The sequence below is a fragment of the Athene cunicularia genome (genome assembly GCF_003259725.1).
Source record: "Athene cunicularia isolate RWA chromosome 3 unlocalized genomic scaffold, athCun1 chr3_part1, whole genome shotgun sequence".
NCBI lineage: Eukaryota > Metazoa > Chordata > Aves > Strigiformes > Strigidae > Athene > Athene cunicularia.
Genome location: NW_020799097.1, coordinates 84,834,722 through 84,851,244, shown reverse-complemented (window position 1 = coordinate 84,851,244; position 16,523 = coordinate 84,834,722). Strand labels below are relative to the sequence as shown.

The 16,523-nt window shown below is 37.2% G+C and overlaps 1 protein-coding gene across 14 annotated transcripts in view; it reads left to right on the top strand.

Moving 5' to 3' along the window:
- The first annotated feature begins 1,308 nt into the window (after positions 1-1,308).
- Positions 1,309-16,523, top strand: part of RGS7 (regulator of G protein signaling 7) — a 258,562-nt gene continuing 243,347 nt past the window's right edge. For 7 of the 14 annotated variants that reach the window (XR_003397989.1, XR_003397987.1, XR_003397988.1 and 4 more), the window contains exon 1: positions 1,311-1,802. Coding sequence is in view for 9 of the 14 variants with exons in the window: in XM_026844730.1 (XP_026700531.1) it covers positions 1,725-1,802 (78 nt within the window). In the remaining 5 variants the exon portion in view is untranslated. Of the gene's footprint in view, positions 1,803-16,523 lie in introns of all 14 variants that reach the window. The other 7 variants (XR_003397985.1, XR_003397986.1, XM_026844728.1 and 4 more) reach the window with 3 other exon arrangements.

Genomic DNA, 16,523 nt, shown 5'->3' with positions numbered 1-16,523 from the left:
TATACAGAGAATAAGGGAGCAAGTGTGGTCTAAAGGTGCACCCATTTGGTATAAGCTACCTAACTCATCAGGATGAGTAATGGGATTTCTTTCATATTTAAGCTGCAAGAAAGAAGTGAGGAGCTGGTGCTGTGAAGAGACAGGAAAGGTGCAAGCACAGAAATCCTGGTGCAGGAGAAAGTGATTTTGAAATGGCAGTTTTATGGGAACTCAGAGTACTGGCTATGCCAAGCACCTAGACTGACTCCCTCTGGATAGATGGGCCTTTCTTTCTCAACCAGGCAATTATTGTCCTGGAATCATGGGTAGTCCCCAAGTTCAATAAGATTTATTGGTTTTACAGCACACTGAGCTGAGTAAGATGATGAGTTTCACAAACAGTTCCAAGAAAGGTTGTAAAATGTTCTGGGCAAATTTTAAATGTAAAATCTAATTGTACAAACAATGTAATAGGTAAGTCATGTGATCCATAGCCAGATACATATTACAATTTCATTTTAACCTGGAGAATTTACCTGTGTGAGAGAACCTTTAATTAAAAACATCGTCATTTACTGCTTTATTGCAGTGTACTAATGGTAAGGTTTTCATACCACACATGTGTCTGCCAAACGACACAAACCCCAACAGGATAATCAAGTAACTACAGCTCACAATATATGCATTATGGGGCATAGGTTTATTGAAATAATTGCAAAGAATCCTCTCTAAATCAGTGGCCTTGGATTAAAAAATGAAAAAAACCAACTTCCTTAAAATGTTTATTATTTTATCTTTTTACATGCTTCTAAGTATTTCAGTGTACACAGAGCATGTATTATTGCACATTTATATCCAATCCTATGAGCAAAAATCACAGTACATGTGCATGCTTATCTCCCACAAACACTATCCAGAGGTTGTAAAGAGTCTTGTATCCCTTGAGGGATGTTAAACATTAATAATAATTGGGATATGCAAACAAAGTCAGTGTCCTTATTGGATTTACACATGTGTAGCTGAAAGTAAATACTGAATGAAGTGAAGGCTTAAGAGACCTTAAAGAAAACCTGAATAAGTAGTTCTTCAAAACCGAGGAAAGTAGGTGAAAGCAGCCGGAAAGGTTTTCTGGCTTGTTTCTTCCTTCCCACCTCCCCCCCCCGCCCCGTCACCTGCATCCCTCCCCCGGCATGTGTGTAAGGGCACACACGTGGTGGTGAATTGAAGAGAAGTTTAAAGCATCTGGCTTGGCTTTTTGTGCGTTTGAGGGTTGTGAAAGTTTGCTATGGCCCCAGGTGCGAGGAGAGGGCACTGCGGGATGCGCAGTCACGGGCCGAGTCAGTCCTCCCAAAACTGTGCCCTGGAAGGTGCGGAGCACCCCCGGGGGAAGGCTGCGCAGGGCGGAGGGTGTGTGCCTTGTGAGGAGGCGTCTGCATGATATGGTGGTTAGTGGTATGTCAGGGAGCTATTCGGAGTGACAATTCATTAACGTCTAAATTAGATTAACGTATTACATTCATTATTTACGGGCAAAAGAGAGTAATGACAGTAAATGGTGAATTAGCAGCTTTGCTCCAATGTAAATATCTGTTGGAGTAAGAGCTTACACTGATTCTGACAACATGTTGGTAGAAAGTCAGGTCCATTAATCATCAGGGAAGGAAGGAGACCTGAGGCGATGTCTTACTGAAACCGTTTTTGCCTTTTACAGTGCAGCGTTCGAAAGCGGATCAAATCTGTGGGACATGGCACAAGGAAATAATTACGGGCAAAGCAGCAACGGGGTGGCTGATGAATCCCCAAACATGCTGGTGTACAGAAAGGTAAGCCTTCGTGTTTTTCAGAAGCTGAGGAAGGGACTTCAGGAAATGGTGAAGTCCTTGGACTCTCTTGCCTAGCAAGTGAGGCTGTTATTTTTGCTGTTTCTCTTCAGTTTGATGAATAGATGTTGCTGCTGTGCTTTGCATTGAATGAAGCAGTCTGATTTCCGAACACGATCACCTGCCACTAATTTGGGATGTTTTGTGTCTGTTCACATTTGTGCTGCCTAGTGCAGGTTAAATGGCATGTATAAAGTAGATCTCTATTCCAGGTACTACTAGTGACTCCTGTTTTGAGAAATGACTGAATCTGTTGTTTTGAATGGTAAAATACGCACATGTGTCAACTTTGCATCGTGTTCAGAAACAGTTGGTTTTCGATTTGAAATAATTGATGCATTTCGTTCGCTTTCTGCGTTAATACATACGATATGCGATGGTGGTGACGTGCCAGAGATGGGAATGTTTTTTGAGTTCAAGTGTTCACTTCTAAAATTCCATTTGTAAATTGAATTAATATATTTTAAAGCTAGATATTAACTGTATCATACAATATTTTGTATTTCTGTCTCTGGGCAAAGATTTTCAGAGTGCAGGGAAATCAGAATCATTAACTTAATCTATATGAAGGGGAAAAACTGATTAAAGATCTTATTTATCTGCAATTGCCACAACTTAAAAAAACCTAAACACATACACTCCAGGGATTCTCTCTGGGAATGATTTCTAATGTAGTTATTCTAATAGCATCAATATACAAATTTCCAGACATTGAACTCCAGTAGTGGAGCTTATTTAGCCACTGTGCTTTCATTTAAGTCACAGTAGATGCTTGGGGATTTTGAGATGTGTTTATATGTTTATTTTTTTATAAAGCTTTAATTGCATTTATCAAAAAAGAATGACAAAATAAATTCTAATAATAATGGAGAAAAATTGCTGTCGCAGTCTGAAATACATAATTATGCAACTACTTGTTTATGCCTAGAACGCAGTGCTTTCCAACTTGCTTGTGGTTGTTTTTATCAGGTGGAAAAAATCAATATTTTTACTTTGTTAGAGGCATTGACTTTTCCTTTTGCAAGTTAACTGTAATAGAAAGCATCTGATATGTACTCAGTTTAGTCCTTGAGGTGAACTGAGGTATCATCAGTAACTGTGGTGTTATTTTCCCAGAAATTAAAAAAACAGTCTCAAATTGAAGTCTGAGGCATGCGTACTTTCAAATATGTTTCTGATTTCAGTTAGTTGGTCATATGTGGTGTTTTGAAAGATTAGGCTCTTTTTACATAAGTTAATTAATCTATGAACTTAACCTTAGTTATCTATGTGAGAATACACATCTAGAAAAATGTGGGGTTACCTTGCCATTGACACAAAGGTGTTTTAAAATGTCATTGATTGTATGAATTTATATGTGAAAATATGCTGCATATATTAAAAGCAATATACCAACGCTTATGTTGTTCTTTATAGGCTTTTGATCTTTCTAAACAGAAACTTTCCACATTTGTCATGTACTTCCATGCTGAGAAAAGTCTTATTTAGTACGTGGAGGGGAACAGAGAAACCATTTCTCTTCTCCCATGGTTACTCCGCTTGCGGCCCATTATATTTAGTGTGACCTCATGCCAAAACATAACATTGCCCCTTAGCAGCCTCCAGATTGAAATGGGGCTGCTGAGATAAGTGACCAGAAACCTGGTGATGCAGGGGAAATTTGAAAATGGGGAGTAGAGATAGGACACAAAACCTCAGTTATATGCTTGGTGAATCAAAGTATCAAACACCTTTTCAGTTGTCTGCAAATCAGCAGTAAAGGGATGATACCAGTTTGTGTCTTCCAGTGTAGCAGTGGTCCTTCCCTAGCTGTCACTGAAGAGCAAGTGGTGCACTGATATTAACCTTCAGAAGAACGTTGACCTTCTACAGCATTACCTGCCATATTTAGCTTTGTATGTGTCAACTTATTTTTGTAGTACAATGAATCAAAAAATCATTTAAGACTGTGCACGCTGGTGTTGGAGTACAGAGAGAAAACTAAGTAGTCCTTCCTTTGGCAGTATTCAAGGAATAAGCAACAAAATAATAGATAACTTTCTTAAAAGTCACCTGCCTTTTTCTGCAGTATGATATTGCTGTAATCCAATGTGTTATCAATTCTGTGTCTAGAACATAAGAGGAGGATAGTTAGGTGGAGATAATTTCACTTCAGAATATATAATCTCTGAATATAATTCTTTAATAGCAACAACTAAATCACAGGATTCCTTGTAATACATTTGAAAACACAATACTTCTCTGTCTGTCTTTGTGTTGGAAATGAAAGCACTGTGCAGAGGGAACAAAGAATCAGATCTGCCAGCTTCATGAAGGACTTTTTTTTTTTTTTTTTTTTTGGCCAACTGGAAAAATATTAATAGTAGTTAGCCAATAGCACATTTACATATTTTTCTGACTTCAGAAGGAAAATGAATTTGAAGTCTTACATTTTGAGTAACGTTGATGAAATTCACAAATGGGGCAATGCTTTCTTCCAGTAGTTTATACAACATCAACACATGGAATAGCACACATTTTGTGATGTGTGTACCTGCAAGGAATAGATAGGACATCTGTTATTATTTGTGTTAATGAAGAACTAAAATTTGGCCATGCTGAGTGAAGACTGTTATTTTGGCTATAAAATACATTTATGTAATCTGGTCATTCTGCTAGTCTGTCTAACTTTTGGACACAATCTGAACTAAGTGTCTTCTAAACTACGTAAGGTTACAGCCCTGAGTTTCCTAAATCCTGATTCTGTCAGGAGCATTTATAGAAAATTTGATACAGAATGAAGTTCCAGTCTTCACAAATCCAGTATTTAAGGCATGAATTGTTATAGAATCATTAATGCACCTTAAGTAAATTGCAAACTCTTGACAAAAAGGGCTGTTTTTCTGTTTTTTAAAATGTATTTTGTTTGTGATTAGTTACTTATTTGAAGGGTTGAAGAAAGATGGATTATCAAATTGTAATTTAGAGTATATAAGGTGTAGATAGCCTGTTATTCTCATTGTAGCGTGTATTCATAGAGAAAGAAGGGTTTCACTATATTTTGCTTTCAGATATGAAATATGTTTTTAAAAAATTAGCATAGGATAATTAAATATTCAATGCATACACAAGTTAGAATTACTTATTTGAATCTGTGACGGAAAAGATAGAAGCACAGATAAATAGTTCCTTATATCATTTTTACACTGCCTTTTTAAAATGCTTGTGTCTGCTTTTATGCCTTGGGCAATACTTTTAATAGCATGCCAGCTTCATTATTCTTTTTGGCTATCAGCCTAATTATAAAGTAATGACATGTGACACATCATTGGTACTGACATACCTTAGAAAAAGTCCTGAATTCTTCTGCTAGTAGCCCAAGGCAAACATGAAAACTGTAAAGCCCCTGCTTTTACTTCTGCTCCAACAGAATCCGTTCCAGTGTGCAATTAAAAGTAATAAGATGCTAGAATCCTTAGTATTTTAACATCACAAGTTGCTCATAGAGAAATCTTGGGTTTCAACAACTCTAACTTACTGCTGCAAGCTAGGTCTTAAAGAAGAAATTTGAGATATAATATAAGGCCCACACTGTGCAGCTTTTCTAAGTTTCAGAGACTGACCTGTCTTTAAAAAAAAAAAAAAAAAAATTCTCATGCATGGCACAAATAATTTAAAGAATAAGAGTTGTCTTTGAGGAACTTCCATTTTAGACTTACTGCTGGTCCTTCTAAACCTTTGTTTACCTTTCTAGTCTGAGTTTTGCTTACATATTATTCAAACATATGCTGCAAGGATTAGGAGTTCTGATTTGTAAGTTTAATGGTTATCATATTGCTGTCTAAACTAGCTATATTTCAGACATAAGATTTGCTTAGTCTGCGAAGTAATATTCTTGTGACTGAGACTTTGATTGTCTACCTTCCTCACTGCCCCAAGTGTTAAAATAGCTTTTGCCAAAGCTGATTAGAATTGCTAACAGTTGGGGCCTTCAGTGCTGTAATAAAGATAATGTGGTGTTTCTTCTGTTCTTGTGACAATTGTTGAAGGTCATATATGTCAGTGCTCATGTATAGCAAGGGCTGAATTTATAATCTCAAGCTGCTACTTCGTTTATCGTGATCTGGTATTCTTCATAGAAACCATGCCTGCAAAGCGTGATACTTAGCAAATGTTGTTGTAAAGGAGCAATAGCTGTGCAGTGGCAACATTTGAGGAAATAGTGACCACCATCTTCTAATATGATTCTCATCTCCTAAACTTATACCAGACATGACTTTTAGTGTAGTGTGCAGATAATACTATGTTCTCATGTGACTTTTATCAACTGCTCTCTTAGAAAAGGTTGTAGGAAGAAAATGTTATTGCAGATAACTGTATTCCTTAGAGCCTGTGAGACCAAGGAAGCACATGGTAGGTGGGATTTTTTTTCTAAGAGTTGTCACTCTCTTTGATAAGGGAAGAATTAGTCTGATAGATTTCTGAATATGCCACTACAACCTATGGAGGCATCTTGCTCCTGGTGTAAACTACAGAGTTTGTAACTACCTTGCAAATGCCAGAGCACTCTTAAGATACTATAGAAAAATGGGTTTTGCTTTTTTTGGGATTATTAATTAAATTGCAGTATACCACTACATTATGCAGTTTCTTCCAAGAAGAGTGGTACTGTAGTGAGTCTTGGATACTGGTCTTGTTTTTATTCCAACATTCATCATTATAGAATTGACAGAGAAAGGTCTGCATATGTGGACCTTAGGAACTCCAGCTCTAGGAAGAACAAAATTTACCTCCCTATCCAGTGTGAAAGTTATGAGGATGTTAGTTCTGGAGCGGTTGGTTGATATTGAAGTAAGCTATCACAGAGGTACTATTTAGAGGACAGGAACTTAATACTGAAGGACAGAATAGTTGCTGGATGCTGTGGAGTGCCCTTCATGTGGTGACACTGCATGTTTCCCTGTATGCTCTCACCCTCGCATTCTGTATCTACCCCCTGTGCAGTGATTTGCTTTGATGCTGTATCCTCTCCTGGAATGGTTATTGTTAGTACTAAGTGTAGCATGTATGTTTTGGCATCATTTGTGATAAGAGCAGTATAAAGGATTTGATCATCTTCACAACCATGTTGAACCTCTGAAAATACCAAGGAAATCAGATTTAAAATGTGTCTGAGTCTGCAAGAGTAGGGCGCCTGCCCTGTATATTTGCTTTGGTGATTCCTGCTGGTATTTTCCATCCTTCTATTCTCCTCCTCCTTCCACTAGGTGTAGAAATGTATCAAGCGATATTGCAGTGAGAGGTTAACTGCTGCTTACTGTTCTGAGCTTGATGTGCTTGGATCACTGGCATTACTGTCAAATGTAAAAACCCCACAGAATTCTGTGCCACCATGTTACTTCCTTTCTCCATCCCACATGTGCCGTCTGAAAACTGTATGTGCCTGTTTTGATTGTGCATTGTCATTTTCAGTTTCTCTGCTTCTTTCCTTTGAAGCAGTCTACATTTGTAGCTATGGAAACAATGATGCTATTGATAGTGACGTGCAACGGGAGTCAGAAATTGTTTGTTTTGGAGTTCAGAGTTTTGTTTTCTTTTACTTCAGACATACAACATTCTTTGTGGACTGCAGGAATTTTTATAGTAACCTCTATGATAACATTTGACAGATTCCCAAAGTTGATATGAACTATAATGAGGCTACATTAAAATACTTGCATGTAAATTCAGCTTGTTAAAATGTGGCTGTTTTCCCAATTCAGGAATCACAAACTAGTTAAAGCTTAGCTGTAGTTTTTAGTATAGGAAGCACTACACCAGCTTCTTCAAATCAGTCTGTAAAGCTGCTAAAAGAGAAGAAATTTGACTTATGAAGTCCATTTTCAAATCTAAATTCCAGGTGAAGACTAGAAAGAACAGAATAAAGTCACCAGCAGAATATGTTTAATTGTTTGTTATATTCTACAAAACTTTTCAAAGTGCTTGGGAAAGGTAAAGACTGCAGTTATATAGTAATATAGAGTGTGGCCAATAGCTGCTTTTCAACTATATCTCTAAAAAAATAAAGCTTTTAAAAAAGAGGTGCATATAATTATTCTCTGTGTCACAGATGGGTAAACTGAGGCATGACAGTGACATGTCAGAGCAGTGGAAAATCCTTTTTTTTTTTTTTTTTTAAATAGAGCAAACCATTTTCTACCAAAGAGACACCTATTAGAGTTAAGATTGACAAATACTACCAGGAATAGTGTTTGTTTGTTTTTTTTTTATGGAAAAGGATTGCAGTAGTAAGGGGAAGAAGTTGGAAATGTAGGAGCATACAGTCAAGGCAAAAAAAGTCTGGATTTTAATAGTGCTAATATGAACCTTACAGAAATGAATAAGGGAAGAAAACTTTGAGGGTGGGATTAGGTGGAGGAGGAGATTGACCAATTTAGGAAAAAAAGTACATGTACAATTTTACATGGTGAAGGGATCAGCTGAGAATTTTGATTTTTGGTCTTGATTGCCACCAGCTATAAAAAAACCCATTGAAGATAAAAAGTTTGAGGTAGTTATTAAAGTACATGTTGGTTATAAGAGTAATTGAGAATAGATATAGTGGGGTGAAGTTGGCTGGGAAGCCACAGGGGACATTAATCCTTGGTGCTGAACTATCTGAGAAGCAGAGTTGGGAACTGCAGCTTCATCTGGAGAGTGAGATCTGCCTGGGGTTAGTGCAGGAGAGCAGGCTGGCCAAGAAAGGGAGCTATAGGAACAGGCATAGGAGCATCTCATAAAGCCATTGTAACTGTCAGTGAAGATTTTTCTAGATAACATACAGACATCTTTAACTGACAGAGATGGGAGCTTGGCATTTGGACTGTATAGCCTCCTAAATTTTGGGGCCTGTTTTGTGCTCGTGTGTGTGTGTATATCTATGTTTGAAAACTTCCTTTGTCAGATGCTGCTATGGATCTCTCTCAATTTGTTTGTAATGCTCTGTGTGTCTCTGAGAAGACAGCTTTATGAGCTGAGTTTCAGAGAAGCTGCTTTGTCTGCAAAGGTGATCAGGGCATCAAAAGCCAGAGACGTCACACTTGGAGTTTTTTTACTGTTACCTGCTCTTCCTTCAGATATACTTCTGGCTAAAAGTTCATTGCTAATGAATAGGAACTGGAGAGATGACACCGTAATCTACATTTTTTATCCATATTTTCCCAATGCCTATTTCTCAAGATTTTTATAATTGTGCTATTTCTACTCAGTTGAGGACATTTTTGATAGCCATTAAATGAAATTTGAAGTGCATTAGATCCACATTAGATCCACATCAAATGAGAAATCTTTTTTTGGGAAGTGTCTCAGAATTTATCATATTGTATTCATATCAAAGATGTGCTGGTTTAATTCTGAAAAACCTTAAGCAAGAGCCAAATAGACCCTGAGGACCATCCAGATAGAAATGTATCATCATGGTGAAATCACCATTTTCCTGGCATCCTTGTACCATTTTTACTGAAACCAGGTAAAATGGGAATGTTGAAGATGTATTAACTCTTTTGCATCACTACTGCTGCAGTTGTGTGTTTGCTTTCATGTATGTACATGCATATGTACTGACAGTATTTCAGTAGTCTGATTTAACAAACAGATTGGTAATTATAAATATCCTCGAAGCAGTGCAGAGTCCTGCTGCTGAGGGACAAACAATGGCAGTGGGGTGGGTCTGCTTTTGTGACAGAGTCTGTGGGGTCAGGACTCTTACTGGCATGTTGCTTTTGTGGCTGTTTTTCATTATTGATTAAATAGCAATCCACAGTAAAAAGAGAAAAAATATATATAGCCCCCCTGGAATTTATTTTGGAAGGAATATTATGCCAGCCAGGCCCACTTGTATTGTAATCTGATTATTGATTTATAGTTGATCATAACTGAACAAACATGAGCAAAAAGTTTTACTAGGGGGCATTTAAGTATAGAATATTTTTTGACAATTTCTCATGTATATGATATAGCACTATTGTACTTTGTCTTCCATGTTGTAAAAATGAATTGCACTGAAGTATTTTGAATAGCTGTTATTTAAAAAGGCCGTAAATTCTGGTGGAAAACCACAATTTTTCTGATCTACTTTTATATCAGGATGAATAAGCAGTTTACTGAATGTCTTTTGAAAGAAAGACATATTAGTCCTTCTTAACACCTACATTTCTCTGAACTACAGACTGTAAGAGGTATTTATCTTCTGTGAGGTAGATTCTGCCCTCAGATGTAGATTCATGGCATCTCTTGATACCAGCAGGAGCCATACAATTGCATTTGGTATAGAATCAATATCTACAAGAAGAATGACAAAGACTAATAATAAACCTTCAAAACTACACAAACTCGAGGCACATACTTTACCATAAGAATTCTCTTTGTTGTATAATTTTGTCTGTATGGAGGAAAAAATACAGAACATTTCATGGCTGTACCACAGAATCCCCGATGTCGGCCCATTTAGTGCTGCAGGCATATAATTGCTCAGAACTGTAAAACAGGATGGCTTCTTCGTAGCAGATGGAAAACTTAGTATGAATAATGCTGTCAAACAGGGCTATAACAAGATTTCTGTATGACTTGAGTAGTTTATTTCAGTTGTGTCACCTGTAAAATAGGTGGTCTACAATTTAATTAAACTCATCTTAGTGAAATTGTGTAAGGACCAACTGTTTACTTGGTACAGAGCACTTTCACCATCTAACATAGTACTTTGATAAGTATTACAGTCGTAGGAATGCAGTCTTAGACTATTAGACAATTAGAATACTATAAACAACAAGAGTTCTACCCAGCTGCTCACAGTATTACTAGCTTTCAAATGTCTGGTTTTTTAAGAGTTACTAAGCAACAACAAATCTCATTCAAGTCACTAGGAGCTAAAGGGTTTTAGTGTTTTTTCATAAATCATGTCTATTACTCCGTGGAATCATCACACTACCTGAACGAAATATTTAGATTCTGGCTCCTGTGGTCTAGAGGGAACACCAGTGTCCATCAGAGTAGAAGAACCATACTACTTCCCAGTAAAGTTAATGCATTGGTTTGGTTTCCAAGAGAGAGGAGAAATACCTTTGGCTTGTTTAAAACAGGAATAAATTATATACTGCTTTATCTGTGCTCATTTCTTAAAAACCTGTACTATGACAGTAGTATCTCTGCTATAGGAAAAGCTTTGCAGAGTTTAAGCAACTGTTCTGTTCTACAGACAGTTGTGACCTGAAGCACTTATCTTCGTTTCCACTATAAATGAACCTAGTTCTGACCTTACTTTTTCTTTACCATCAACTCCACTTCTACAGCATTACTTTTGGACATTGAAGTTTATGTTCACCTATTTACTAAACACACTGTTCTGTTCTTATATTGAAGTAGTGTTCGTATCTCATTTTGAGGCACATTCAGAAGAAAAGCGTAGACATGTTCTATTCATGTAGTTGTGTTTGTATTTATCTGCATCGATGCATCTGTAGCTGTCATGACATTAACTTTTTAACAGAAGCTTTGGTACATAGTTGGTCAGGCAGGCCATAGCCAATGCTATTGCCCCTGGGATTCTTTTGGTTTACTTTTTTTTTTGTTTTTCTGTCTAGAAATTGAGGGCTAACTTTGCTTCCAGGACACTGGACTTGACAATCCTCTCTACTTCCATATTCCAATGTTTAGGAGCTCGCTCTGATGTTAAACTGCAGAAAATAAGACATGTTGCACAGGTATAAACGTGTAACTGTGGATGGTCTCTGAAGGTTCTAATTTTTCTTCCGCCTCGCTGATATCTCTTATCTAAATGACGATAAACACAGATGCTGAGATGTCCGTTTATGTTGTCAGAGAGGGTGTTAGCTCAGGACTTTGACTTGCCATAGTGTTTTTTTTTGTTTTGTTTTGTTTTGGGTTTTTTTGTTTTTTTGTTTTTTTGGTTTTTTTTTAAATATACTGAACAACTATACTTGCTTCTCCTTCAGGCAGGAATTCTACCATTTGTGTCCTTTGAAATAGTTTATGTAGATCATTTTATGGGGCTTATTCTTTGCAACTCTTGGCAAAATTAAAGGACAAGGAGGAAGGTCAAGGACAAAACGCTGTGTGTGGCACTGAAAGAAAACCTCACATTATTCTGTCACTTGCAATACGTTTGCCTTCGTATGAGGCGTACCACCAATTGCTCTGTATGGTGACTATGGCGAGATAAGCAGGATTGAACGGAGACTGCCAGGATTGTGCAGGTTTGTCTGGAAATGGAGCCGGAGGTTCACTAGGTGGTGCTCTTCCCCCTGGGCACTGAGCACACATCCCGTCGGGGTGCTGGGAGGGACTCTGGAGGAAGGAATGAACCCTGGTCTCATCAGCAGTGTCTGGGTGTTGATATTGGTGTCCCGGTCCAATTGTTGATCAAGTCCTTTGATGGTCGTTTTGATTCACTGATGCTCATTCTGCAGTTTCAAGGGTGGGAAGCCTCTACTGTCACCATGTGTTCATCAGCCAGCCGAAACACTACTGTTTGCCTGCGCTCATGTAACGCAAAGGATGCTGCTGGGCTTAGCGTTCTGTTAGCAAATGGAAAAGATAATTTCTGTACATAAAATTTGCAATCTAAGTATAAAACAAGAGGTGGTGAAGTGATTTAGGGAAACTAGTCAGAAGAGGCTGAGACTAGGTAATTTCCATTTTATCCCTCAATGCATGGAATGGTCTTTGCGTCACCTTCAGAATGTTGTTTGAGGATCACAAAAGTGGACATGAAGCTTGCTCCAAATTCAGTCATTCACATGATTTGCTCCGTCAGTGGTTTTGTTGTTTCTTATCTTGACAGGCCTTAGGAAGAGGAAATATTTTTCTGTGTGTTTTCTCCCTCATTCCACCTTTTTAATCTTTTTGTATAATCCATGTAGACGTGGTAAATGGATTTTAGGTAAGCAGTGCACAGCTGACATGAATATATTAGCATCAATTTAAGTTTTAGCCATATTGTTAGTTACATTTAAATATTTTCATCCTATTCTTTTGCAAGCAGTCTTAATAGTCCTTACAAAATGGACTATTTACATGCTTATGTATTAGCCAGTTTGACTTTAGAATGTTACTAGAAACGTTCAGTGTGCTGTGTTACTGCACTGTTAGCCATCCTTGGGACAGGTACTTTCTTGAACATTTGAAGCATGTAGTAGATGCAGTTGAGGGGGAAAATGCCCCATCCTTTTGTTGCTGTGGGGTTTTATTTGTTTGTTTTGGTTTGGTTTTACAGTTAAGCTAAGATCTTTCTTATTTATCTTGTAGAAGTATAGGAAATTTATTTGTGTGGCCCTGAGTCCAGAGTAACTGCTGTTCTCACTCAGATTATTAAGGTTAATTCCTTGAAAAGTAGAACCACATGGTTCCTGTATTGGTGAAATGCTACAGCAGTTCTTAAGTGGTGGTGTCCTGGTGGTAGTGTGCTAGAGGTGTGAATTCCAGCTTTTTTCCACTAAAGTAGGCTATATTGTAGAATGAATTAGATGAGACATTATGTTTTGTTTATATTTTCCATTTTCCCTTCAAAACGAGTAAATGTAGTGATGACTTTTGAATGAATTGCCCTTCTACAAGCTAAATAAGTTTTCATAACTGACATATCAATTGTAACATTAACTATTAATGCAGTGAATGACTTCTGACAAGTGAGAATAAATGAGATAATAGTCATTAGCCAGTGTAATACCTTCTTTAGCCAGTGTAATACCTTCTTCCTGAAGGAAGAGATGGATGGTGACTTGAGGATATAATCTGCATTAGAACACAGTGGAAAAGCAGTGGCAGATAGCATATTATACTGAAATGCAACAGTAGCCACAATTTTGCTAGTGCTAGGCTGATTTGTAATGAGTGGTCTGTACATCACTCTTGTAATCTGTCAGATCTCGGCTGGTTGCCTCCCTTTAAGAATGAATGTGATCATGCAGAGGGAGACTGAGTGTGAGAGAAGGAAGGTTAAGTCCAGATTGTGCTGCTGAATGGTTTTGAACAAATCACTCTGTAACAAGCAAGCTGAAAGGAATACAGGCACTTTGTGCTTAACTCCTTAGGATGCAGTAAGAGGTAGATATTATTTTAAATAATAAGTGAAATGGTATTTACTTTAGAAGTAAACAACCCCTCCCCACTTCTCTGAGTAGGAAGATTGGAACTGCAGAAACTCTTCACTTGTGCTGTAAAAACTGTAAATTCCTTATGGCTAGAGATTTCTTGTAATAGTACCAGAATGTGGTTTGCTTAAGAGCAAGGAGAGGATCTAAAGTCAAGTATTGCATTAAAATTTGGGCAGTGGGAACATGGATATGAATCAGTTCTGCTGTCCTGTTTGACAAAGTGGTAGTCATTTTGTGTCTCTGTTTCCCACTTGTAATTTGGGGATAATTCAGGTGGATTATGAAGAAACACTGAAGGTAAGATTAGTTATATTTTTGGACAGCATATAATATCATGATGTCAGTATTGCAATAGTGAATATTGCCTTGTTTTTCTGATACACCTTTTTTTTTTCCAGTTGTTTTTCACAATTCCACTGTGATTCATTACAGATCTAACCTTTGACTTTAGGACTAACAGATTTTGTATTCCTTTTGAGTGAGGTTTCATCAATCTGGAGAATTTTGTCTGACTCCCAGTGGAGTGTTAAGTGGAGTTACAGTGGCTCTATCTGCACATGGTGTGCTGATACTTTCTAGAGTTATTGCTTCTGTTTCTTTACCTGCTTCGAATTCTTCAGTGGATGATGACAGAGGGAAAGGAGGTGTACATGACCTAAAGTACAGGCCCATCTGTGAAGACCAGATGGCATCTGTAACAATTTTTCCAATGATTTGGTTATTTTCCCTTCCATTTCCTGTAAATTGTCTAGAGGAAACTCGTGCTGAAACAAGCAAGAATAATGGAAGTGCTGACCTTTATTGACGGAATGGCATTTTGTGCTTTCTAACCACTGCACCCTAATCTCGCTTCTGTAATGCCTATAAATGCTGTGCTTGAAATAGTATGTAATTATATGGAATCCAAACAGGGGTTTCTCTTGTGTCACTAAAAGAACAGAGGATATCTTTAACTATAATGGTGTGTGGGAACCATATTTTTGAGATTTTGCTTTCCAGCAATTTAAAACTAGTCTGAATAGTGAATAAGTATTGTGGCAAGTATAACTAAAGGGACATTAATTCACAGCACATTTTCCCCAGGCTTTAATTTTTGTAATGGGTACTGTACTTGTACCTCTGAGCACTATATCCTAACATTCACTGTGTTGAAGGAGAAAATCCAGTCTTTCAATATGCATTCATGTGGACAGAGAGTATAATATGAACAGTGATGATCAAAATGAACCTATGCAGCTTCATGCGCAGTATTCCTGTGAAACATGAGTAGACCTGACATACAGCTGGCTTACTTGTTTCTTTTGCTTAGCAGTCATGTGTTTTTTGGTTTGGGTGTTTTGGGTCTTTTTCTCCCACTGATAATATTGGCATCTGTGGCATTACCAGCAGGATGTAATTCCCTGAATTGTGTGTGTGTGCATGTGTACCCATGTTTGCAACTGATATTCTAGCTATTATTAAGTTTTCCCACTCAGTTTAAATAGTTCCTTGCTTTATCAGTGTGGTCCTCTTATTATTAATTTCTTACATCCCTAGATAGAAGCGTTTTGCCTTTGAGCAAAGGGAGAAAATTATGTAAAGACTATGCTATTAAAAGCACATGTTCTCTATAGAATTGCATCAGCAGGTTTGGGCATTTAATAACCATTATTACTTAGCTAGGTCATTTTTTCATATAATATTTTGTTGAAGAGATTGAAATATATTAAAATTTCTGACTACTATTACTTCTGAAGTAGCAACTCCCATGTGTCCCCTCTTAAAATTGTACAGCATTTCTTTTTGGAAGTCTCTCTTAATTTTCTTAATTTACTTTTTTTTTTTTTTTTTTTTTTTTTTTTTTTTAATGAAAATATTTTCCTCACTTTGAATTAGTGTCCAGTTTCTTTTCCACTTTTCATAAACTTTTAGCAAGTAACACCTTAGTAGGTCACTTCTAAAGTCCATGATACTAAACCAATTTATTTGTCAAAAGCATCTTTACCTCTAAGAAGCTGTGAGTTTTTCCGATTATAAATGGCAACTCTGGAGTTGTAACATGAGAATCAATATAATTTTAAATTGTTTTGTTAGAATGTTGCTGTCTGCTAATGAGGTTGAGTCATGGTCCTAGACAGTGCATGCTTTTAAGTCCGAGGCTATGTTGGGTTTTGTGCTGTTTCTGGCTGTGTCCAAGAGAGGCATATGACAAATTACCATTTGAGACTGGCTAAACTTTTCCATCTGCAATCACCAAAACCTTTTTATGAGCCATCATACATTTAATTTTCATATTTTAGTTTACTTTTCACTGCTTCTTCTCAGTATGGAAATCTAATGAACACCTTTTATTAGCATAATTTTATTGAATTGAAATTTTAGCCAAGTGCCTTGAGCAAGGAACCAGGCACCCCATGCAGTTTATGTGGACTAAAGAAATGCACATTATAGGCAGAGCCAAGATTTTTTTCTTAGTGTAATTAAAGTATTAGCAATCTAATCAGAGTTGTTATTCATCCAGTTAGAATACTCAGATAGACACTCACATCTATATCCC